The sequence below is a fragment of the Pyrus communis genome, chromosome 16 (genome assembly GCF_041283825.1).
Source record: "Pyrus communis isolate YQ-2024b chromosome 16, ASM4128382v1, whole genome shotgun sequence".
Taxonomy (NCBI): domain Eukaryota; kingdom Viridiplantae; phylum Streptophyta; class Magnoliopsida; order Rosales; family Rosaceae; genus Pyrus; species Pyrus communis.
Window position 1 is genome coordinate 9731064 of NC_142580.1, and position 23338 is coordinate 9754401.

The 23338-nt window shown below is 38.0% G+C and overlaps 3 protein-coding genes across 4 annotated transcripts; 2 read left to right on the top strand and 1 right to left on the bottom strand.

Moving 5' to 3' along the window:
• The first annotated feature begins 729 nt into the window (after window positions 1-729).
• LOC137732430 (COBRA-like protein 7) lies at window positions 730-3806 on the top strand. The gene is made up of 2 exons (XM_068471738.2): window positions 730-1409; window positions 2022-3806. The coding sequence occupies exons 1-2, from the start codon at window positions 857-859 to the stop codon at window positions 3440-3442; spliced, it is 1974 nt and encodes a 657-aa protein (XP_068327839.2). The 5' UTR covers window positions 730-856; the 3' UTR covers window positions 3443-3806.
• A 1226-nt stretch (window positions 3807-5032) lies between these two features.
• Window positions 5033-9224, bottom strand: LOC137731692 (two-component response regulator ARR1). 2 transcript variants are annotated; one of them, XM_068470876.2, is made up of 6 exons: window positions 8716-9224; window positions 8055-8207; window positions 7573-7953; window positions 7146-7222; window positions 5830-7002; window positions 5033-5721 (listed from the first exon to the last, which is right to left on the bottom strand). In XM_068470876.2, the coding sequence occupies exons 1-6, from the start codon at window positions 8888-8890 to the stop codon at window positions 5650-5652; spliced, it is 2031 nt and encodes a 676-aa protein (XP_068326977.2). In that variant the 5' UTR covers window positions 8891-9224; the 3' UTR covers window positions 5033-5649. The 2 variants fall into 2 exon arrangements, with proteins under 2 accessions (XP_068326977.2, XP_068326976.2); XM_068470875.2 differs by having other exon boundaries at window positions 5033-5724.
• A 10354-nt stretch (window positions 9225-19578) lies between these two features.
• LOC137732654 (exonuclease DPD1, chloroplastic/mitochondrial-like) lies at window positions 19579-21178 on the top strand. The gene is made up of 4 exons (XM_088687141.1): window positions 19579-19607; window positions 20307-20428; window positions 20764-20803; window positions 20980-21178. The coding sequence occupies exons 1-4, from the start codon at window positions 19579-19581 to the stop codon at window positions 21176-21178; spliced, it is 390 nt and encodes a 129-aa protein (XP_088543267.1).
• The last annotated feature ends 2160 nt before the right edge of the window (window positions 21179-23338 follow it).

The window sequence follows — 23338 nt, forward strand, 5'->3', positions numbered from 1 at the left end:
GAAGGGCCGCAATAGTCAGATTGTGGAAAACCAGGCCGAGTCCATTAACATAACATATAGATCCAAATGCAAACGAGTGAGCCACGTTTTGGTGTCTATGAGCTTCAGACAAAAGGACGTGCCCGCAACATATTGACATGCATAGACTTTGTTGGTTACCCAATTATTTACATGAAACAAAATTCTTTCACAGCGTTATTATTCTCTTACAAATTGTCTGACAACATAAGATACTTATATTGATAGACAGTGAATCGAGAATTTGATCGCATTGACTTTTGTTTGAGCGTTCTATTTGTAACCATTGTTCTAAACGTATGACTGATAAATACACAATTTAATTATCTATTAACTTAAGTTTGACAAGAGAACATTTCCATCCGAAGCGATCGGTTCCCTCAACCGATTAACGAACATGGATTCAAAATCAAATAGGAAGAGAGGGGAAAGGTTCGTTGAGACAAAGACAAAAGGACCTTTTCACGCTCAAAACAAACACAAGCAGCAGTCTTAACACTAGTATTTTTTACACACGCACTTTCTTGCCATTTGCTTTCAAACATAAACCGAAATCCACCAACCTTTGAAATTGAATCACTCAAAGACGGCAACAAATACATAAAACATATATTGTCAAATTACAGCTTCCACTATGCTGTATTAATATTACATAATTTATCCAACGTTACTCTCTCTCTCTCTCTCTCTCTCTCTCTCTCTCTCTCTCTCTCTCTCTCTCTCTCTCTACGCGTTTGAAAAAAAGCGCACACAGAAACAGTCGCACATATATAAACCCTATCTGTTTCTCCAAATTCAAAAATCCAAACTTTGGAGAACCCCAAGAAAACCAAAAGCCATGGACTCGGGCTCCCGGAACTTGCCTCCGATCATGGCCCTCAATCTTCTCATTATCCTCGTTATCCTGCCCTTCTCACTCGCCCAGCCAACCGCCGCAGCTCCGGCGCCGGCCTCCGACTCCTGCAACGGCGTCTTCCTGTCCTACGCCTATACTACAGGAGCCCAGCTCCCGCCCGAGGTCAAAGACCCGAAACAGCAGCCTTACAAGTTTGAGTCGGTTCTCACGGTGCTCAACAACGGGTTCGACGATCTCAAGTCGTGGAGGGTGTTTGTGGGGTTTACCAACAACGAGTACTTGGTCTCTGCCTCCAATGCCGTTTTGGCCGACGGTACTAGTATCCCTGGGGGTGTCGGAAACGGCACCGTTTTTGCTGGGTATCCGATGACCGATCTGAAGACGGCGGTTAAGACCGCGGGGGACTTGGCCCAGATGCAGGTTCAGGTCAAATTGATCGGGACCCAGTTCGGTGTGGCCCCACCCAAAGTTCCCATGCCTTCCAATATTACTCTGGCCAATGATGGGTTCGTCTGCCCAGCGGCTGCAATGCAAGGTGAGCTCTTAAACTTCATTTTTTGTGTTCTTTCGGTACATTTTTGGATGTTGGTTTTTGATGGACTTTGATTTGGAGTATACAGATTAGATTTAGCTGTTGTGAATTGAATACTTTTGATAGCTCTTGTGAATGTTTATTGCAATTAACCGTATAAAATGAGTTGAATTGGATGAGACAATACTTGGTATTTCGATTTTGTTTAGTGATTTATTGAACATTTTATTTCGGTACGAGGTGGACCGTATGAGTCTCCTTAGGATATGCATCTGTTATGCAAACTGCCTCAAAGCTGCTGACTTGCCTTCAGTCACTAGGAAAGTTTGATAGTCGACAGAGAATGTCTTGAACCACAAAACATTAGTTTTCGTTTTCAGAAGACAACGCTCTCTATGTCTGCAAGATAAATTTGTTAGTTTTGATCTACAAAGAAAAGAATGCTATAACGTGAGGGTATGTCTTTTGTTTTGCTTTTGGTTATTATACTGAGATCATTGGCTTAATGTCGACCCCATGTTTTACTTCATACACTAAGTTGGGTTTTCATTTTCGACTTTTACTGTCCATGTTTATGAGCATGCTCATACACTGCTCTGATAATGTTCATTACAGGGACCCATGAAATGCAAGTCTGTTGCACCGTAGACGCAAATTTTAAAACGAACATCACTGTGGATGAAGAGTTCCTCCCCCGTCAAAAGGGAGATCTTACAATTATGTATGATTTGATCAGTACTCGGGCAACAGATTACACGGCGCAAGTGACAATCGCCAACCATAACTCCCTTGGTCGTCTTGATAATTGGAAACTGAGCTGGGACTGGATGGAAGATGAGTTCATATTTTCAACGAAAGGGGCTTATCCATCTGTTGTTGATTCTTCTGATTGTATATTCGGTAAACAAGGTACATTCTACGAGAATCTAGACTTCTCAACTGTATTGAATTGTGAAAGACGGCCAACAATTATTGACCTTCCTCCAACAAAAGCCAATGACACACTTCTTGGTCTGGTCCCTTATTGTTGCCGAAATGGTACGATCTTGCCACCAACAATGGATGCAAGCAAGTCAGTTTCATCATTCCAGATGCAAGTTTTTAAAATGCCTCCAAATCTCAACCGGTCCCAGCTCTCACCTCCACAAAACTGGGGAATCAAAGGCACGCTCAACCCTGATTATAAATGTGGCCCTCCTGTCCGGGTGAGTCCCAGTCAGTTCCCTGACCGATCTGGCTTGCCAGTGAATATATCTGCAGTAGCCAGCTGGCAGGTTGTGTGCAATATTACCCAACCCAAAGGAGCAATCCCTAGTTGCTGTGTTTCATTTTCTGCTTTCTACAATGAGTCTGTCGTCCCATGCAACACTTGCGCTTGTGGCTGCCCTAGTAATACAGCTCGAACTTGTAGCACAACTGCACCAGCTATGCTTCTCCCACCAAAGTCTCTTCTTGTTCCCTTTGACAACCGAACTGTCAAGGCAAAATCTTGGGCTGATATTAAACATCTACCATTCCCAAACCCGACACCTTGTGGTGATAACTGTGGGATCAGCATCAACTGGCATTTATATACAGACTACTCTCGTGGATGGAGTGCAAGAGTCACAGTCTTCAATTGGGATGAAACGGCCTTTGTTGATTGGTTCGCTGCAGTACAACTGGATAAAGCAGGCCCTGGTTTCGAAAAGGCGTACTCTTTTAACGCAAGTCACTTGGAAATTAATGGTGTCAATAATACCGTATTCATGCAAGGCCCCAAAGGATTGAACTATCTTGTGGCGGAAACAGATGGAGCCAACCCAAAGAAGGATCCTAGGGTGCCTGGGAAACAGCAGTCAGTGCTCTCGTTTACAAAGAAGATTACTCCCGGAATCAATTTGGTTGGTGGAGATGGGTTTCCGACGAAAGTATACTTTAACGGGGAGGAGTGCTCTCTTCCTACAGCATATCCTAGCAGTGGTTACAGAAAAATCACATCTCTAATTTTCTCGGTTCTCGTAATGGTTGTAGCGTTTATGGTGATGCAGCAATAGAGCTGAGGGATGAGGCAATGCTAGATCTCGTAGCTACTGCTGATGTTTGTATTCTTTCAGTGGTTTTGATTGATACGTGCTCAACGGGGTGGTTTTGCGAAATCCCAACCACCAGAAGGCGTGCATGCCATTGCCGGTACTTAAGGAGGTTTTTAGGCGGATTTTGGTTGTGGCTGGTATTCTTTTGCTTTTCATCTGCAAATACTGAAGGGAGGATCGACACACCGCAAAGTAACTATATATAGCTAATGTTCTCATATTTTGTATAAACGATATATATTGAACTAGATGCTTGTTCTTGATTCTTTTTTGTTGGTTCTGGAAGTGATAGCATAGTGTCCAATATAATCTCGTTCTACACTCACCCTAATGTTTCCAAGACTAGTGTTTATGCCGCTTTTTTCTCCCTAGTGTTATTCATGTGAATTTTTACTTCTCACACACCTTTTAATTTTCGGTTGCCGGATTAAATGAATTGAAGAAAATCAATGACAAAAAATTAACAAGGGTGTGTGAGAGGTGAAAATGAACGTGTGAATAGCTCTATCCTATTTTTTAAGTTCAAGTGGTAATTGCACTAAGGCTTTATTTTAGTTGCACTCCCTATGACTCGATTTTAATTTCACTTTTATCTCTTGTAACTCAAAAGTTGCCAATTTACGCTCTGAAACTCAAAATTCGCTCAACTTTGCCCCTTGAAACTTGACTTTGGATCTTATTTTGCTCCTTAAAACTAAAAAATCGTCATTTCTATAAAACTCAAAATTCATTTCATATTGCTTTAATTTTGTTAATTCCGTTATGTGGGACGTTAACGCATAATGGAGATTTATAATATTTTATGTTAAGTTTGTCATTTTATCCTTAAAACTCGATTTTAATTTTTTTTATTATTATTGAATGTTAACACACAGTAGAGGTTTATAATCAAATTCATTGGCAGGTGACAATCTTATTAAGTGATGAGTCCCACATAGGTTTCTGAGGGCGACTTTTGAGTTTCAGGGAGGAGAGTTCACAAAGGCAAAGTGAAACGAAATTTGTATAAAGCTTGCACAGAACTGGAGAACTTCATGTCGCTAGTTGTGAAGGAGAGGTCTTGTTTAATTGAAAACCTAACCAACTTTGGCGACTTGTTCAACCGAAATTATTCCTTGTTAATATTCTATTCTATTCTGCAGGCTCTTTCCTTTTTTTTGTTTTGCTTCTTTTTGGTGGCAGTTGGAATGATTCCAAAGCTCATGCTTAATTAATGTGGACCACTTCTTATTATCTTATCCGACCACTTCATGCTGCATTATTCCGTTTGCCCATTTCTCTCCCTCCAGCACAAGTCAATACACCTTTTCCAATTAGTGCCTAAAAATAGTGAAACATGACCACTAGCATTGCTCATTTGTAACTCTAGCATAAAACTTAGGACCACCTCGTTAGCACCTCTTGTAAAAGCACACAACTTCATGTATTTCAATCTGACCCGACCCTACACTAGCTCCACGTGGTGTGAGAGCTTGCACTAGTCGGACAGACACACCGAAGTTTCTCTCCCTACTTCAAAAATAAATAAATAAATAAATAAGAAAAACCATGTACTAAGATAGGAGAAGATTATTAAGAATAGAGGACATAAAAGAATTCCTAGAAATTTGAAGTACAAGAAAAACAACCAGAAAAGAATACCCCAGACTTATGTCTTGAGTAACCAAATAGAATATATGTACATCAAACTCAATTCCTTGAACGAGAACGAAACGGAACAAAGGACAGGGCAAAAGAAATCCACCAACGGCAAGCTTCATGTGTTATTAGAGTTAGAAGAAGTATCAAAACCTACCCTAGAATACTCAAGATGAGCCTAAAACCGAGGACAAGTTTCACCGGCACCCCAGAAAACGATGCTTCTTTCTAGCCCCTCTAAATTTTGCATGTATGCTGTGCCTACCATGCAGCAGTATTGTGCATAACAAATATCCTTAGACATATTCGATCCACCTCGGTTATCCATCATCCTCATCTTTTATCTCCTAAAAACAGCAGATCATGATATTCACAACGAAAGATATGATTTGTGAAATTACGCACTCTGGTTTTCTCTGATGTAGAAACAAACTTGAATATCCACCATCAGATTGCAGAAGAAACGACTTCCATTGCCGCAATTATGTACACCAGATCTGCAATCATACAAAATACTGTAGGAGCGCATTCTACACAGGAATATTATCCAAGGAATACCCATCAAAGTCAAACTCATTTTCAGCGGGTCCAATTCCATCTTGCTGCTGAAAAATAAAAGAACTTTCATGAGTAAATAATGCCCTTGATAGCTCGAAACATGTATCTAAAAATTCAAATACCGTAAAATGGAATAAAGGCAAAAAACTGACCTGCTTGAGAAGAGCACTCATTAGATCATCCTGACCATATTGTTCATGAAAGAAGCTAGTTTGAGAATTTGCGTCGGGGGCACTTTCAGCTTTAATCCTAACTGTATTGTCAACAACAAAACCGTTAAGATGTTGACCGGTATTTTGCACATTCCCAAGATGACTGCCTTCGCCCATTGAGAACAGAGCTTTTCCGACGGTAGTTGGACTCCTGCTTTGTCCACCTCTTTGGCTAGAAGAAAATCCTTGATGAACTAAAACTGACGGATCAAGGCTATTGTGCATGGAGTTTGTATGTTGAGAGGGGTCAAAAGTCAATCCCACATTCTGCAAGTCCCAATCATTTGATTTGTGCTGCTGTAACTCGTTAAACATATCATAACTTGGCATAAATCCAGAAGATATTTTTACGTCAGAATTTACATCTTCTGGAAATGCTCCTTTAGACGTGAGGCTGGACATTACTGGTGTACTTCCAAGAGTAAAACTGTTGCATGGTAGTTGTGAACTGTTGTTCAGGGGATAATTCAACATTGACGAGTTTTGTTGCATTGGATTATATCCTCCGCCTCTGCCGCTATCAACCATTCCATTTCTTCCCGAAACTCCACTACTCATACCATTAGACATGATGGGATGCCCCATTGAAGATGAGAGCCGTGGAACATGATTTCCAGAAGTTTCATTCAAGATATGCCCTCTTGGCTGCGATTGAGCTACCGGCATAAGTAGAGAACTGTTCTGGACTCCATGAGCATTGACTTGCATATTGACAGCCCCAAGAGATTGTGCAGACTGGTGCAAGTTCGCAAGCTGTTTTGCCTCCATAGTTGTTGGAATCCCATGAAGTAAGTTCATCGGTTTGCTACTGCTCAGATGATGTTGCCCTTCCGCAAACCTCGACTTTGGATTTTCAAAGCTGAATAAGTTCCTTTGATCAACAAGGGGCATAGGTACGCCTGATTTTGTCGTTGACCTCCCAAGTCCGGCTGCTTGGAGTGTGGCAAGGCTTTGAGCAGGGAGTTGACCAGTGACAGCTAGCGTCTGAAGATCCAGCCCACTGAGCGATGACATTGCTCCGAAAGACGCTTCTTGAGGACTCATGAAGGAGTTGCTCAAATTATTCGGGTGCTGAGACACCCCACTTAACCTTCTAAGGTACAATCTGTATTTCTGTTTCATAAATTGGCACGCTGAGTTATTCTCAAACAAAAAACATATTTTAACCATGTCACATAAGAACAGAACTTTTCTCAAATTCATATTGTAAGAGAATTCCTCCTCGTAAATTATTATAATATGCATAATTATCATACCTGAAGATGGCTAGCAACATTTTCTCTAGTAAGCCCAGGAACATTCATCAACTCCAAAATTTTCTTAGGAACAGCCTCTGTATCAAATAATCAAGTTTGAATTTTTATTAAAAATAATTTGCAATACAAAATGAGACGGGCGTCCACTAATCATACATACATAAATCCATGATTCAACTTTATCCAAAAGCACAGGAAAATAAAGTCATTCATTCTACACTGTTGAAGAAATATAAATCCATGGTCTTAATTATGAGTCATGCATTCCCATTCCGTTCGCGTGAAGAGTGTGTACATAAATTCAAACCGACTGAGCTCCTAGTTGAAGAAACAGGTGCAAAACTCAAAGGATCAAAAGCACTTACACATATTCGGCTACAGTCAATCAGGAAGTATAAAATTGAAGAGTATAGGGAAGAAGACATACTATCAATGCCTAGTTGATTGACAGCGCCCACAAACTGTTGATGAAGTTCAACTGACCAAACGACCCGCGGCTTCTTTAATGTGGATGAATCATCCCTCTCATCCGTCTCTTCTTCCTCATCCTTCCTCCTCTTTGAGTTCTTCCAAGTCCCTTCATTTGCCGAGGACGAGTAATCTGCATCTTCGGATGGTTTCTGCTGCCGATCCCCTTCTTCCACACTTCCAGATTGCTCCACATCCTTCCACTCGTTCTTTTTCTTCCGCACTACATGCTGCCATATGTTCTTCAGCGCCTCAATGCGAACCGGTTTGATTAGGTAATCACAAGCACCATGAGTCACACCCTTCATAACAACACTTTTTCCATCATCTGCCGACATCACTGTGGAATTACACATATCAGGTGTCAGCTCCAAATTAACACATACGATTCCGGTTAACAATAGTTAAATCTACACAAAATTACTCAAACGAGGAACTCACTAATAACAGGCAGGTCCATCTCCAGTCCAACGTGCTCTAGGAGTTTGAATCCATCCATGTCTGGCATGTGCACATCACTGATAACAATATCGAATCCGTTCTTGTTCTCTCGAAGCAACGAAAGTGCGATCTCCGCACGATTACATTTTGTCACTAAAAAATCCCAAACAAACCAACTCAATCAATCCACAAATTTAGTAAATAAACAAACTATAGAACAAAATTAATAAAACAGGGCTATGAATCTACAAAGACACAAACCAAAACTCAAATCTTACTTCTGGAACAAGACGATTAACCTTTTTAAAAACAAAAAATTAACACTGTACAATTTCAAACCATGTAGAGCAAGTAACAAAATTTAACACAACCCATGATTCAAATCCAAACAAAATCACAACTTAAGCAGTAAAAGATATCAATTACCAAATCTTAACTTCTACCACAGGCTCCAAATCCCTTAAACAACAGCATGAAAAACACAAGTAATTATAACCCAAGTGGTAAAACTTGCAGTAAATCACCCACAAGAAAGATAAATCCATGTTGGGAGACAGGTAAATGACATCTACAGAAGGATTGAAGAAAACCCATGAAGCAAAGTCTCTAGAGAGAGAGAGGGGAGAGAGAGGGAGAGAGAGAGAAGCTCAGAAAAGAGTACCTTCATAGAGGCAAGTTCTGAGCATCCTCTCCAAGATCATAAGGCAAGTAGGATCATCGTCGACCACAAGGACTCTTAGTCCCGCAGGAAACTGGTCAGTGACCACATCCCCCGATTTCCAAGCTCCACTCGAACTAGCCGTTGACATCGATCCCATGCCGTTGCTCAGATGCATAGCTTCAAAAAACCTAAATCTCGGAAACCGAATAAACTGCAAGATATCTCTCTATCTATATATAATTATATATATAAATTCCCTACCAGATAACCCGAATTACATGCTTAAGCTCCGGTTTTGATTCATACCCAATTCAAAACTCAAGGAACCCAGTTGAGCAAAAGCAACAGAATTGAAAAGGATAATGATTTTCTGCTGAGAAATTTTTTATTATGTATGTATGTATGTATGTATGTGTGTGTGTATATATATATATATATATTCTTCGGATTGAAGTTGAAAGAGCTGGACTTGTCTGTCTCTGTTTCCAAGCTCTAATTGTCTGTGTTTTGGGTTTATTTTATGAATTTAATTATTTATTTGTTACCCTTTTTTAATAATTGAATATTTTATTCAGAGGTGGGTCACTCCTGGAAGAGTGGATCCAGCTCATATACAAATAAAAATAAATAAAAAATGAGCTCGATTAACTAACAAGTTCCTTCCTTAATTTACTGCTTACCATTTGTAATTTTGTATAATCTTTTCCTTTTTAACTCTGCTATTTACCTTCCCGTTTTATCTGTTTCCTGTGGTTTGACCTTTCAAATTATCTAATGTTTGAATCAAAGTCAAATCATTTAATCTAAAATTTTAAATTTTTTTTGTTCAAATTTTTATTAATTTTGAGCTTAAATCTAACGGAGTTCGATACTCTTCCTTCCAAATCATCTTCCCTTTTCTTCCATGCTTTCTCACTTTTTTCTTCGTCTCTATTTTTAATAAAGAAGTCAACATAAATTTTGATGTTGACGTGGTTTAATCGTAACCGTTCAAATAAAAACATACTAAAAAAGAAAGAAATTTTAAAGGAAGAGAATCATACTTCTTTACTAATTTAATCATGTAGCCAATGATACCTAGTAAAAGAAAAATATTAAAGTTAGAAAAACAATAAAGTCGTCCAAATTTTGATTTACCTTTGATTTTATTTTGGGTTTCATTTACTTGTAGGAGATTCAATTTGGGTCACTAGCACTCTATCATTAGAAAAGGAAACAAAAGTTAAAATACAAACAAACTTCTTTCTTTTTTCGAAAATGTTGACTATACGGGAAAGTTTTAAGATTATGAAAATAACTATAACGTCAAGAATATAAAATTCACGTGTGACTAGATAAATTAACGAAAAGTGGATCATGAATAAGCATCTAGCACCTAAGACAACCTTACATATATAAGTACAAAAACAAAAAGCCGTTTTCATGACGAAGTAGAGGATAATGTTTGCTATTTTGATCGATTAATGTTTTACACCAACATAATATTCGCTTGTTCAAAACTTGGAAACCATGTTACCAAAGTAAACAACTACTTCCATACTTTCTCGGGGTGGTTTAGGTTTTCCACTTTCAATTCACCAATAGTGGTCATACAATAAACTTGCAAATTTTATAATACGAACTCAAAAAAATAATTTTAATTTATGAAAAATTTTCGATTAGCAGGTCAAGTGGGTTAATTTTCACACTAACTTTACGAAATATGGAGTCAGATTATAGTAAATTACAAGAAATTCTATACATTTTGAAAATATACTCAATAAATGATGTGATTGGACCACTCTGTGGAGAAAATTTTCAATTTTAAGGAAAAGAAAGAAAAACAAAAGAAAATTAGGTACCAATCCATTAGTCCAGAGGCAAACATGATTCCCCGTGATGCAGGACAGAACGGAACAGACAAGGCGCTGCGGAAGTCCGTTCAATGAGTTTTTGTTTCTTTTCCCAAAAAGCTGCTCCGTTGAGTTATTAATTTTTTTTTTACCTCCGTTGAGTTAACCGGTGTAATTCTCTGCTGCGCTGCGCTGTTGCTGTTGTTGTCTGTGTCCAGCTTTTACCTTCCCACCAGTTACCACATTCTCAACCCGTTTCCCCCTCTCGACACGTGTCCTTTGGGGGGCCATTTGTCAGGATAAGGCTTCCTTGGCCTATATTGTTTGCTCTCTCATTTCCTAGTCATGACTCATCCTCCCTGCACCTGCAGATGCATTGCTTTTCAGTTTTGGTGGTGTGGTGTGGTGTGTTTGGATGCTTTCTTTTAAAACCTAATTACTTTATTCGTTTCTTAATTTCTTAATTTTCATTGATCCGAATATGGTATGTTTGATGCTAGATTTATGTGTAAACCTAATTACTTTATTCGTTTCTTAATTTGCTAATTTTCATTGATCCGAATATGGTATGTTTGATGCTAGATTTATGTGTTAATTGTATGATCATTTGTAAATCAAACATATTTGGCTTATGTGTAAAAGTATAACGATCACACATGTTTATTTGATATGTGTTGTCTTTGTGTTTTATTTGAGTATCTTCATATGTGAAGGTGTTTGTAAAGATACATAATTTTGCCCCACATTGAAAACTCAAGGGACTTTTGCATATCCCAACTTTATTTCGCATTGGTTTTGAGGTGGAACATTAACTTCCTTCAACCACACGTCTTCATTGAACATTAGCTCAAATTAATAGTGACAGTATTTCTTCTTTTAATTATAAGCGAGACCGTAGAAAAAAATCGAATTTAAAACCTGTTATATAAACTTGGAGTTTTACCAAGTAATCACAATTTCCTCATACCATAGAATCCAAGACAGCATAACTGAATCAACAGATCGACTAAACCAATATATTAATCCTGTAAACTATAATTAAATAATAAAAAAGGTATTGCTCTCCGATTCCTTATACAAGAAAAGCTGTGACAACCATGCTAAAGCAACTAAGCATATTCTGAAACCGTATATTCCCTGTGAGTCTCTAGTAACTAGCATTTTCTCTATTACGATGAACAAACGCCAACCTCCCTTTGCTTTTCATCTCTCACCGTCACAGGAAAAGAAAAACTCTGTAAATTCGTGACCTAAAAACCCACTCTTCCTCTCCAGCCCCAAGAAAAGCCAGCAAATGAAACCTCAGCGTCTGCGAGTGTGGTTGCCTTTTATGCTTGAAGCTCTGGCCTTTCTAGGCTTTCCCAGCAGAGATTTAAATCCATAAAGTTACTGATTAATTTTATAATTACTATTTATCGTTTCTTGTTCTAGCTTTTGATGGGTTTAGTAATTTAGGGTTTGCTTTTAACGCAAAAAAATGGAATAATATTTGTGTGTAAACCCGAGCTTGATTTCACGCTCGTCCATTAAACTATATCGAAATGCAAATGCAAATGCAATGCAAAATTGCGATGCTGGTGGCTCCCTTGCGTAGGTTACAGGTGATTAGAGCTGCTGCTACTGTTAAATTGCCTCGTGGCATACCGTGGAAGTTGGAGAAAAAGTCCAAAGCTACTTTTGCTAACTTTCCCCCATCTCCTTTGGCAAATGCCAATTAAATCATGAGTGTCATCTCCCCAAGTCCCAATCAAGCAAAAGCACACATCCTCTCCAAACTCACTTTTCATACCAACACTACCACATGATATGATAGTGGCCTCAGTCTTGTTCTGCATGCGCCTTGTGAGAATATATACTTGTGATCTCTTGACAAAGTTTTCATCTTAATTGCTTTTTTGCTTTTGGATATGAAAACCAACGTGGAAGAAACGACGTAATTTATGTTTGAATTGTATGCTATAATGTTAGTCGTTCGTGTTTGCGAGTAAGTCCACAAGACATGACTGACTCATCATCGCTTGAGCCCATAGAATTGTAGCATTCTCTTGTTTTTGGTTTTTCAACGTACATTCTTTTATATGTTTTGGCTGTCATTGTTTTCATGGTACATCATTTTAGTAGTCGTCTATGCTTGCTTGTGATTTAAAGAAAATGATGTGTATACAAGTTTTATTGAAAATAAAAGCTTCAAGATAAATTTCAAGAATTTCATAATTCTATCATAAAGAAACAAGATACAAGGGTTAATTAAAGCAATTGAATAAAAAGACCCAAAATCCACGAGGATAACTTACATAAAACATATTCACTACTGTATTGTGACGTCTTGATCTATGTAAGTTGCTTTCTAAACCCACAAGGACAAAAAAAACCTAAACAGCTCTCATCATGCATCAATAGGTTACAATCACTTATACGTGTCCACGACTATTATTTCTCTTTTTGGTTTTTCACCCTACTTCCTTTCACACGTTTTGGGTGCCATTGTTGAATATTCTTGGGTTGTTTAAGAATCATTGTCCAATTTTTGTTTGCCCTTGACTAAAAGGCTTGCATCTCACTTACCCATTCTCTCACATGTTCTATTGTTGCTACATTAACATCACTTGCATCTAATCACTATCAAAATCACTTGTGGGCATGCCTTTCCCATCATCATTCACACCATTTTGTTGCTCTCTTTTTACACTTTTAAGTTGATTGTTAACAAAGTAAAAAACAAAGCATGCATCCATGCATGTCCTCACTCCGATTATCCAATCAAAATTTTTTTACAGATTCCTTGAAGGTTTTACTTTTACCCCTTTTTTTCGTTGGATACTGCAATATTTTAATCCAAAATTTTACAGCAAGATCCAGCTAAGCTGTGCTATACCAAGTAGCAATGATGGATGACCAACGAGTCAAAGACCCACCCACAAGAACTTAAGACAAGTATTGAGATGACTCGGGTCGGGACCCACTAGGCCTACTCTGGGGTCGTCTACGAGAAAAATTTTTTATATTGTGACAGAAACACAAGTGGTGCATTACGTGTTTTAATAAAAGTGGTATAGAATTTTATTTTTTAAGTTATTAATTTTTTAGTACACATATCCTACAATTTATATATTGACACGTGTACCACTCCATCTACCTATCATACTAAAAAATCTCTCCATCCACGACATCAGCGACGAAGGCAACGCAGACGTGACGTGCTGAGCGGTGCTAAACCCGGGAAATCGGACGGACACGTGCTGGCGTCCTTAGCGCAACCGGCGGGCCCCGGAAGAAGGGCTGATGCGTTTGCGGGAGAGCTGGGCCAACGCGGGAAGGTGCATGGGGTTGCGCCCCCACTCCACGACCCTCATCGGTGTTTTAGAAAGAATTGTGGGGCCCCTCAGTTGCAACTTCCGTGCGCCCCTCTTACACGTCCCTATCGCGGCTCATCACTAGGGACACAAAATAGAGGAGGTTTGAGGACATTATTGTTCGTGTATGCGAGGGAAAATTCATCAATCTATGCTAGCTATGATTAGCGTTTCGTTTTTTAGAACTTTGAATGTAATTTTGTAATGTTAGAACTTTGAATTCGTTATTGTTTCTGGATATACATACTTTTCAAACTGTTATACTAATTAATGAGTAATTTTTAATATTTCGGTAAACAATCAATTAATGGGTATATTTGCTTGGTACATAGTATATGAAGATGGGATGAAGTTTTGGTGTTAGGACATGCATCGTGCGTATGTCTTTTTAACTTCTTCAGTGCAATACAAGTTCTCAATGTAGTTATCGTATCAACTCTCAACCCATATAGATTTCCAGTAAATTGAGTTTTCACAAACTTAAAAATCGGACCATACTTGTCAATGTTCTCGATCATCTTCCAGAACCAACAAGTAGGGTAAATAAACTGATGAAGTCAGAAGAAAGATAGGCTGCCGAGTGGTGCATGCATATATAAAAAAGTGAAAAAAATAAACTTTGATTTTAAGGTAGATCGATCCGATATGTTATCGGTATTGTACAACTAGACATTATATGGTGATTAGAAAATACTTAAGGTTGTGATCTGAGTGCACATTGTACAGGATAAAATAAAAAGGATTTAAAAACTTTAAGTTTTAACGATAATGACAAAATAAACTAATAAAAAGTAAAATAAATATTACCAATATTGACTTTTTAATGTAAAAATATTATTTTCCGTTAAAGTGAATATTACCGAAAGCTGGGAGCTTTTCGTTAACATTCTTTAGAATATAAACCAATTTAAATTTTTTATTAGGGTGGTGGTCGTAAAGGATCAAAGGGTCCCAGGTGGGTTCGTTGTCCCATCTATTTAAAACCATTTTTGGTAACATTAGGACTTTCAATAATTATACAAAAAGAAAGGAAGGATGGACGATGACGATGACGAGCACGTGGCAGCTAGTTTCTGCTTCCTCCCGACATCCAACTTCTTGTGCAATGTTCACGTCCACATGCAGATATCCAGAAAATGTTATGAATTCATCAGAAGAATTATTGAAGTGAAGCTTGCGAAGGCCACCTGTCATCCAAGCAAATAAATCAACCTCTCACAGGCTTGTATCATCTTTTGCCAGGCTCGCAGGCAAGGTGCGCGCATTGTAGTAGAATTAGCCAAGTAGGTCCATGGTCGATTTAACCCCAACCCCAACTTGACTGTTTATAAATAGGGTTTGAGTCATTGGAGGATATATACTGCTACTATGCCAAGAATGAAATCCGATGATGATCACAAAGTTAAAAACCTTCCCACTTGTGTCTGGTTTTACCACCATCACCTTCGAACGATCATGGCACAACTTAATCACATGCACATGCAGCTCTACATGTGTTAAAAGTTTTATCGCAAGACTTGATATCCAGTTTGTGACCGTCTCTTCTTTGTTACAATATACCTACATGCATGTCATAAATTTAGCCTCTGGTTTGTGATCCTGATCTCTCCACTCTTAACGATAGATTCTTTCTAGCAACTATTTCATAGTTATTTTGGCTTCATTTAGAGCGTTTTCAAAGGAGATGTCAAATTTTGAACATAAAATTTAAATTTGATAGCCTATATGGCATTTTGACATTTTTTTAAAGTTTTATTGTCCACTCGATATGTCAAATTAAATTATTATTTTATTATATTATAAAATAAATGATTAAATTAATAAAAACTTAATAAAATGCATTTAATAATTATGAAATATGGACCGTTCGTCATTTCTTTTTAACAAGAGGGGACCGTTCACTTACCTTGATTGAACAAAGGGGAAATGGTTCAACAACAACATTAATTGATATGATGATTAAACCAATAAAAAATTAATAAAAAGCATTCATAATTAATTTTGAAATTGCTGTCAAATTTGACAGCAACTCTCTTGCTGCCAATCCATGTTATCGACACATAGGATTTGACATTTTGGTTGGAGAACATTAGTGTGTTCTTTTTTTACTGTTATAGTTTATGTGAACATTTTGACATCTCATTTGGAGATGCTCTTAGCCTATTATTATTTTCCATATGTTGAAAAAGTGATTCACTCATCCAATAGACTTGTCATATATTGAAATGGTTGCAAAAAAGAATCTCTCATGTTATACCGTTTTCGATCTTCCAACGGTTAGTTGTATACATATTTTTAGGGATTTCCATTGGAGCTAAAAATATTGTTCTAAAACTAGCCTATAGTTTTTGACTAATTGGATCATAATCTAGGTATATTACTTTTTCCCAATAAAACTATTGAAGGAATCAACACAAATTGCACAATGCATTCATATATATGATGATTGCATAATTGAAAGTCATCGTCCTATATGGCTATATTGCAACGGTGTGGCCGGCGGCCGGTGGCCACAGAAAAAACCACTACAACAAAGTTGTTTCCCCCTATAAAACAATAGTTAGGTGCATGCACATGGTCTAAATTATTTATTTATTTATTTTCCTAGGATGAATGCACATGGACATGGTGCAAGTTAACATAACATAACCGAAGCAGCACCTGCGAGATCCTGCGTCCCACTTTCCACGACGGATTATCACATATTTATTCACAAAATCGGTTTAAGGATTTGATCATCTTTGCCTCGCACTGGACATGTAGCTAATGATCCTTAAGCTTGTTTTAATTTGTCAATAACAACTCGCACGTTGCCAATTAATCCCTATATTAACTTACAATTTTCCCACTTGTTAGTTACTAATTAAAAGGGATTTAAAAGAGTAGTGCTTTTTCACATGTTCTAGATAGTGTTGGTATTTGGTTGATAATTCATAATATGAGTTAAATAACGATAATGCATCATATACTGTATGTTGGCGTGTCAGCCTTACTTAACTAAGATTTTAAACAGCAAGTAGTACTGTGGTCTAAAAGTATTATTCTCTTCATAAAAATCTTAATTGGTATTAAAACCGTCAATTTATTCGACACATAAATTACCTAAACATCTTTTGTGAAATAATCTTTAAATTGTTATGTAAAAAACAAACTCTTGCGGTCGTGACTAGCATATAATGAAGATTCGGTAATCCTAACTGGAGTGCCAAAGATTGTGCACCTAAGTATACCTGCCCTTTACCAATCACTCAACGTGAAGAATAAAAAAGCGAGGTGAAGGAATGAGGTTTCCTATACAATGGCCCAACAAAGGGAAAATGACAAAGGGCCTATATTATTCAAAGCCTAACATGCAAAACATATCACATCAAATGCTACATATCCAAAAGGCCCAAAACTGGAGAGAGCATGAGGAAATAGTGAAGCGCCAAATTCTGAAACTCGGTTACTTAAAAACGGCAAATCGCGTGCACATAACGGATTTTTCAATGTGATCGAAACAGAATAGTATAATAAGTGTTACTATACAAATGATGGAATATGTGTATTAAAAAATTTCTTCGCCCACAGCTCGGGGACTCTGGTAGTGCAGAGTGCAGAGGAGGACCTTGCCTTGACGTGGGTTCCGCAAGTGCTGCTCTCACCCCCACTCCCCCTTCCTATATAATCACAATAACTATTTTTTTCCAGCTTCAAGCAAATCTGCAAATGAAATGTAGTTTCTTTCCCGTTTCGAACACATCAGGCAAATGAAATACTTCAAGTTGATGTTTTCTTTACCAGGGGGTTTTCTATTTTAAACTATTCTAGTTACGAAACGGGCAGGGCTAACCCTAAGATCAAGGTGAGTCCTTGTTGGAAGGTCCTTCAATTCATAGGTCTTTCAATGCATAGTGATCATATAATTTGTATTTTTATTTATAATGAGTTTTTATCACAAATGATTTTTGAAATTAACCCTCATCATCAAGATGATTCCTGAAATTGAAAATCAATCAATGTAGTCCTTGAAAATATGTGTCACAAATCAACGTGGTCATTCCATCACAATTTTGTTAAAATTTTCATTAAGTGCTGATGTGACACATAAATAGATCTCATAAGTCATTTTTTTTTATCACAAATGTTTATTGAAATTGACTGTGACATCAAATTGGTCCCTAAAATTGACCCACGACATCAAAATGGTCTCTGAAATTGAAAATCGATCAATGTAGTCTTGCAAGTAAGTGTCCCAAATTAATATAGTTATTTTGTCACAATTCTGTAAAAAAATTTGTTATGTGCTAATGTGACATATAAATGGATTACACAAGTCTAATTAAATTAAAAAAAAAAATTACAAATAGGTTTAATAATTTAATAGTTAATAAAAAGTTGTCAACCCTAAAACACAATCATGTAATCACCTCCGATCCCAGTCCACATTCCTCTACCTCCTTCCCTATCTATTCTCTAAAAAAAAAAAAAAAAAAAAAATCTCAATACACCCACCTTTACAGACTTCGAAACCCTTCACCGAATTGAACCTGAGTCGTGATCATCTTTGGTGACGGCTTGGCGAATTGGCAACGACTTCTGGGACATCACTGTTAACATTTAGGCGACCAACATCCTCACAACCTTAATCTTGGAAAGCTTGTTCGGCGCTTACTTGATGGTCTAGCGACTCAAATAATGGCGATGTCTCTATTGAGATAATGAAATTATATCCAAGGTGTGTCCGTTATTGGTTGAAAACTATTTCCAAATCCCATCTTAGGCTTTGGTTAAGCCTTGTGCCTTTGAGAATTTATAGAAGAGATTTCTCTTTAGAGTAGGTCCTACTATAAGAAGAAAAAAATTCCATTGGCAAAAAGGTATTTAGACAACTTTTTAGATTAACTATTAAACCCACAAAAGCACATAATAAAAAAATTTACAAAATTGTGGTAGAATGATCATATTGATTTGCGACAACTATTTTCAAGAACTACATTCATCGATTTTCAATTTTAGGGACCATCTTGATGATGTGGGTCAATTTCAGGGAACATCTTTATGGTGTGATTCAATTTCAGGGACCATTTGTGATAAAAACTTGTAAATCTTGTGGGCTCATTTATGTGCCACATCAACACTTCATGAAAATTTTAACATAATTGTGACGGAATGATCACATTGATTTGAGACATCTATTTTCAGAGACTGCATTGATTAATTTTCAATTTCAATGACCATTTTAATGGTGAATGTCAATTTTAGAGACAATTTGTGATAAAAATCCATTTATAATTAATTCTTAAATATATTATCATATTATCATTTATGTACATCTTTACCAGAACAAAAAAGTAACACATCAAACATTATATATCTACAACAATGAAATATAAATTCAAGTTTACCAACTTAAAAAAATTAGACTCATAGTTTGTTTATGCTTACCTTGAATTGCAAATATATTCGCCCCTTCACTAGTAATAGAGAGACCTAGAATTGAAAAAGAAAGAGGCCAAGAGGAAGTGAGAGAAAGAGAATTTCAAATGAATGATGGTGAAGGCTAGGGTTCATACTTCTTTCGAGAAGAAGCTAAGCAAAAAATAATTACATGTGAAAGGCGATCCTTTTTGTTTTTAAGGGTTTGTGTTTGTCTTGATGAATAAAAGAAGATCAGGTTGGCATTGCAGATTCCTAAAATGGCCTGGAACCTACCTCTGTGTAAATGGTACGTGCTTATTTTTCAAAACGGAAAAATGAAATTAAAAACAATACATAAAATTGGGTCACATGCTGGAGTTCAAAACACTAAACTTGAAGGAAGAAGCTTGCCCTAGGGATGGGGACAGGGGATTTTAACTCGGGCCCAAAGGGACGGCCCTGGGGACAGAGGATTTCGATTTGGGTGCAAAGGGACGACTGTCAAATTGACCTAACCCACATTAATTTTGAGCATACACTGTGGCATTGTTAGTAGCTACAAAAGACAATCAGGATTGAATTTGCCTGATTTAAGTAACTCAAAAATGCCACTGGTATTTCGGTTCTTGTTAGAAAGTTGAATTATTCAACCTCTGTTCATTGCCAAGTCCCTTCGAAATGGCTACAAATCTTATGGTTTGTTAAATTATATTTTCCAGTCGCTGAGGAGAAATGAGGGCATGCTCCATGTGCTATTCCAACTTGCAAGTACCTAATTGGAGTCCAATCACCTTCTCTCGATTAGCATCTTTAGGAAGAACAACACTAGCAACCACTACTCTAAGCAAATCACCTTTGAAATGCTTCAGAAGCATACAATACCCCGATGCTCAACCAAGATTTTGGACTACGGAGTTTTGGATGATCTTGTGAAAATATTTGTTCTGGATCTTGAAACCAATGGATTGCAGAAAGATAGGACATGTTACTGAAATCACGCCAACAGTTGCTTCCAAACCCTGATGAACGCTCAACAACATGTTCCAAATTCTAGCATCCACGGTATAACAACTGACATGGTGACACATTCAGATGTCCCGAGGTTTGTTATTCTTTCACCTTCTTCTAGTTTCCCCTTGAAAATTTTAATCTGCGGCTAATAGCGGTTTTATGCAAAAGGCGTCGACACAATTAGTAGTGGAGCCACTCATTATACGTTAGGTTACTTGCGGCAGTTTTACATTCTTCATCAGGAAGAATTGGCAGCAATAACTGGTTAGAATATATTGTGTAGGATGGTGGGAGTTGATTCCGATTCTTTTTAATACATCAGAAGCCGGCAACTACCAGGAGAGACTTTTATTTGAAGCTCACAATGTACGGGGCTTCGATTGGCACTTCTTGATCAAGGAATTCAGCTCCTGCTCGTTCGAAATTCATCCTGACTGGCTGTTTCTGGACAGTGGACACCCTCGCTCTGGCACGAGTTGAGGAAATTATACGGTAAGAGCTATAAACAATGCAAGTTCTTTCAGACTGCGTAGACAAGTTGGATAAAGCAGTGCACTCTCCTCTACACCTATGTTCGAAACCCCCTCCCTTAGTTTAGATTAGATTAATTAAAATAGCACTCAAACGAGGAAAAAACGAACAGTGGGGTCGAATAATGCTATTGACAGACCAAAGGTTCCTCCAGAGATCTCTCCTGATGGACTTAGTGAGTTGTACAAGATCTCTAGAGAGGGTCCAAAACACAGGGCCATGGCGGATGTCAACTTGCCGTCGTCGATACTTCCAAACATGACTTCTGACCTCAACCTTGGCGTCGCCGACCTTTTGCAGCGGAGTTTCAAGTCTTCTGTCCGCAGTGTTACTTAAGAAGAAGAAGAAGCATGAACAACTTCATCTGCAAGCATATGTTAATAATCCGTAGTAATGACTGCAAAATAAATACCAAAATCTTTAAAAAAAGTCGTCATACTCAATTTGTCTTCTATATATCTATAAATGTTCTGGAGAGTTTATAACCACTCCTTTACCCCCAAATTTATATACTGAGACTTTTTTTTTTAGTACAACGATATATTTTATACTAAGGGGGTTGGTTAAGTCACGCAATGACAACCTAATTTGGTATCGAATTCGCAATTCACGAGATTCGAACATAAGACCTCTCATTTACAAGTGAAGATGAATACCACCGGACTATAGTACTGAGTGGCTTGTATACTGAGTCTTAGTTCTCCAACTAAACGAGTCTCGTTTAACCCTTGAATTCTATTTAGCTTAACACTAATGTAAATCAATCAACAAAGAATTGTTTGTGAAGCAAGACGAATCTTATTTATGGCATATTTAGTTGCTTGAAGTCTGAGTAGTCATGAACCGGTATGTGCAAGAGATAAACAATCTCTCTCTTAGTTTATCCCATATCTAATTTTTCAGGTATTCAACGCCCATAGCCGATGTGAGAACGATGTATCTTTCCATTCATTGGTTGTTACTAAACACAACATGAAATGATGACAATTATATTCACAATTATCTATTCTTTATAACTAAACATATATACTTTTAAGGTTAAGACTTAATTGTAGCAATGATTTTAAACTTTATGACACACCCCAATCGAGATCAGGGCATGCTGGCCGTCACGTGGAAGTGACGTAACCATGTGCACAGTGCGGAAGCTAATAAAATAATAATATAAATAGTACGAATAAATAAAAACTAGCTTTACACAAAGTAATAACAACAAGCGCAAGCGCAAGCGTAAGTGCGACACTAAGTTCAGAGCATGAAAACCTAATGCAGTCCAGAAGAAAACGACGCAACAAAAGCACACCCGAAGGTGGTCCTACACTGGTGATCGTCTGTCAGATATGCCGGGGAAATCCTCAGGGAAACCACCAAACGTGCTAGCCAACTAAAACCTGGAGGGGCGCAAAACAAAAGCGTGAGTGGGCAAAAACAAAGCTTTTCGAAAACCATTTAATAAATAAGTTCTAACCTCTCGTCGTAAAACCTGTATACTTCCCAGAAAATAGAGTGTATATATATATATAAAAATCATGCTCAAGAACATGCTATGCCAAAACCTCAAAGTAAAATGCAAGTGCTCAGGTAATATCGCATCAATATCATATAATCTGTCAGCCGGAGTCACCTAACGTGACCTGTACGGCTGAATCTAAAGCTCAAATCTCCATCTCACTAACTAGAGCTGCACACGAGTCGGAACCACCTAAAGTGGTCTGTACGACAGGCCTGGGTGTAACATATATATACGCTCAAGTGCTACGATCACGTGAAGGCTGTGCGAATAATCGCGGGTCACCTACGAGTCGGAACCACCTAGAGTGGTCTGTACGACAGGACTGTGCACCTAACTTGGATCCAAGCTGAGCGTGTGGTGCGGGAGGTGAACATCACGTGAAGGATTGTGCCCAACTCTGGGCGGGAGCACTAACACCGGGGGTGCAGGTTATGAGCTCTCTATGCATCTCAAATCACTACTGAAAGTAAACATAAATCACAACTCACCCGGCACTTACCTGTGCGTCCGCAACACCAAACATGCATATATATATATATATATAAACAATTAACAATGCATAAGCAACGGCAACTATAGGCATGACATATAACGAATAAACGTTCTAAATCAATTTCTGGGAAAAGTATAAGTATATAGGTATATATGGAAAACCAAAAGCCCACTCACTGGTAAGTGGAAGGGTCGTAACCCCCCTGCCGCGAGTGACCACGCTCGTCCTCGGGATAGGATTCACCTATATGCGAAACAACTATAAAAACATTAATTTTAAAGCACATAACCAAACTTAAGAAATAACTTCTCATACAATGCTCAAATGGGGTGTATGAATATACCAACGTGATCTACTCAACCTCAGGAACATCCCCATATTTTTAAAATAATTTTTCACCGTCGCACGCCCCCCCACGCACCGGCCAAGGCACGGCCACACGCGCCGGCCACGCGCAGGCACGTGCCTGGCAATGCCAACCTGACTTTAA

Bases quoted from the DNA above. Each gene is read 5' to 3' on its own strand.
- LOC137732654 (XM_088687141.1), top strand. From the start codon at position 19,579: ATGGCCTGGAACCTACCTCTGTGTAAATG. The intron at 19,608-20,306 runs GTACGTGCTTAT...TCACGCCAACAG, and splicing joins AACCTACCTCTGTGTAAATG to TTGCTTCCAAACCCTGATGA. The intron at 20,804-20,979 runs GTAAGAGCTATA...TGCTATTGACAG, and splicing joins CGAGTTGAGGAAATTATACG to ACCAAAGGTTCCTCCAGAGA.
- LOC137732430 (XM_068471738.2), top strand. From the start codon at position 857: ATGGACTCGGGCTCCCGGAACTTGCCTCCGATCATGGCCCTCAATCTT. The intron at 1,410-2,021 runs GTGAGCTCTTAA...TGTTCATTACAG, and splicing joins CCCAGCGGCTGCAATGCAAG to GGACCCATGAAATGCAAGTC.
- LOC137731692 (XM_068470875.2), bottom strand. From the start codon at position 8,890: ATGCATCTGAGCAACGGCATGGGATCGATGTCAACGGCTAGTTCGAGT. The intron at 8,208-8,715 runs GTACTCTTTTCT...GGGATTTTTTAG, and splicing joins CAGAACTTGCCTCTATGAAG to TGACAAAATGTAATCGTGCG. The intron at 7,954-8,054 runs GTGAGTTCCTCG...GTAATTCCACAG, and splicing joins GATGGACCTGCCTGTTATTA to TGATGTCGGCAGATGATGGA.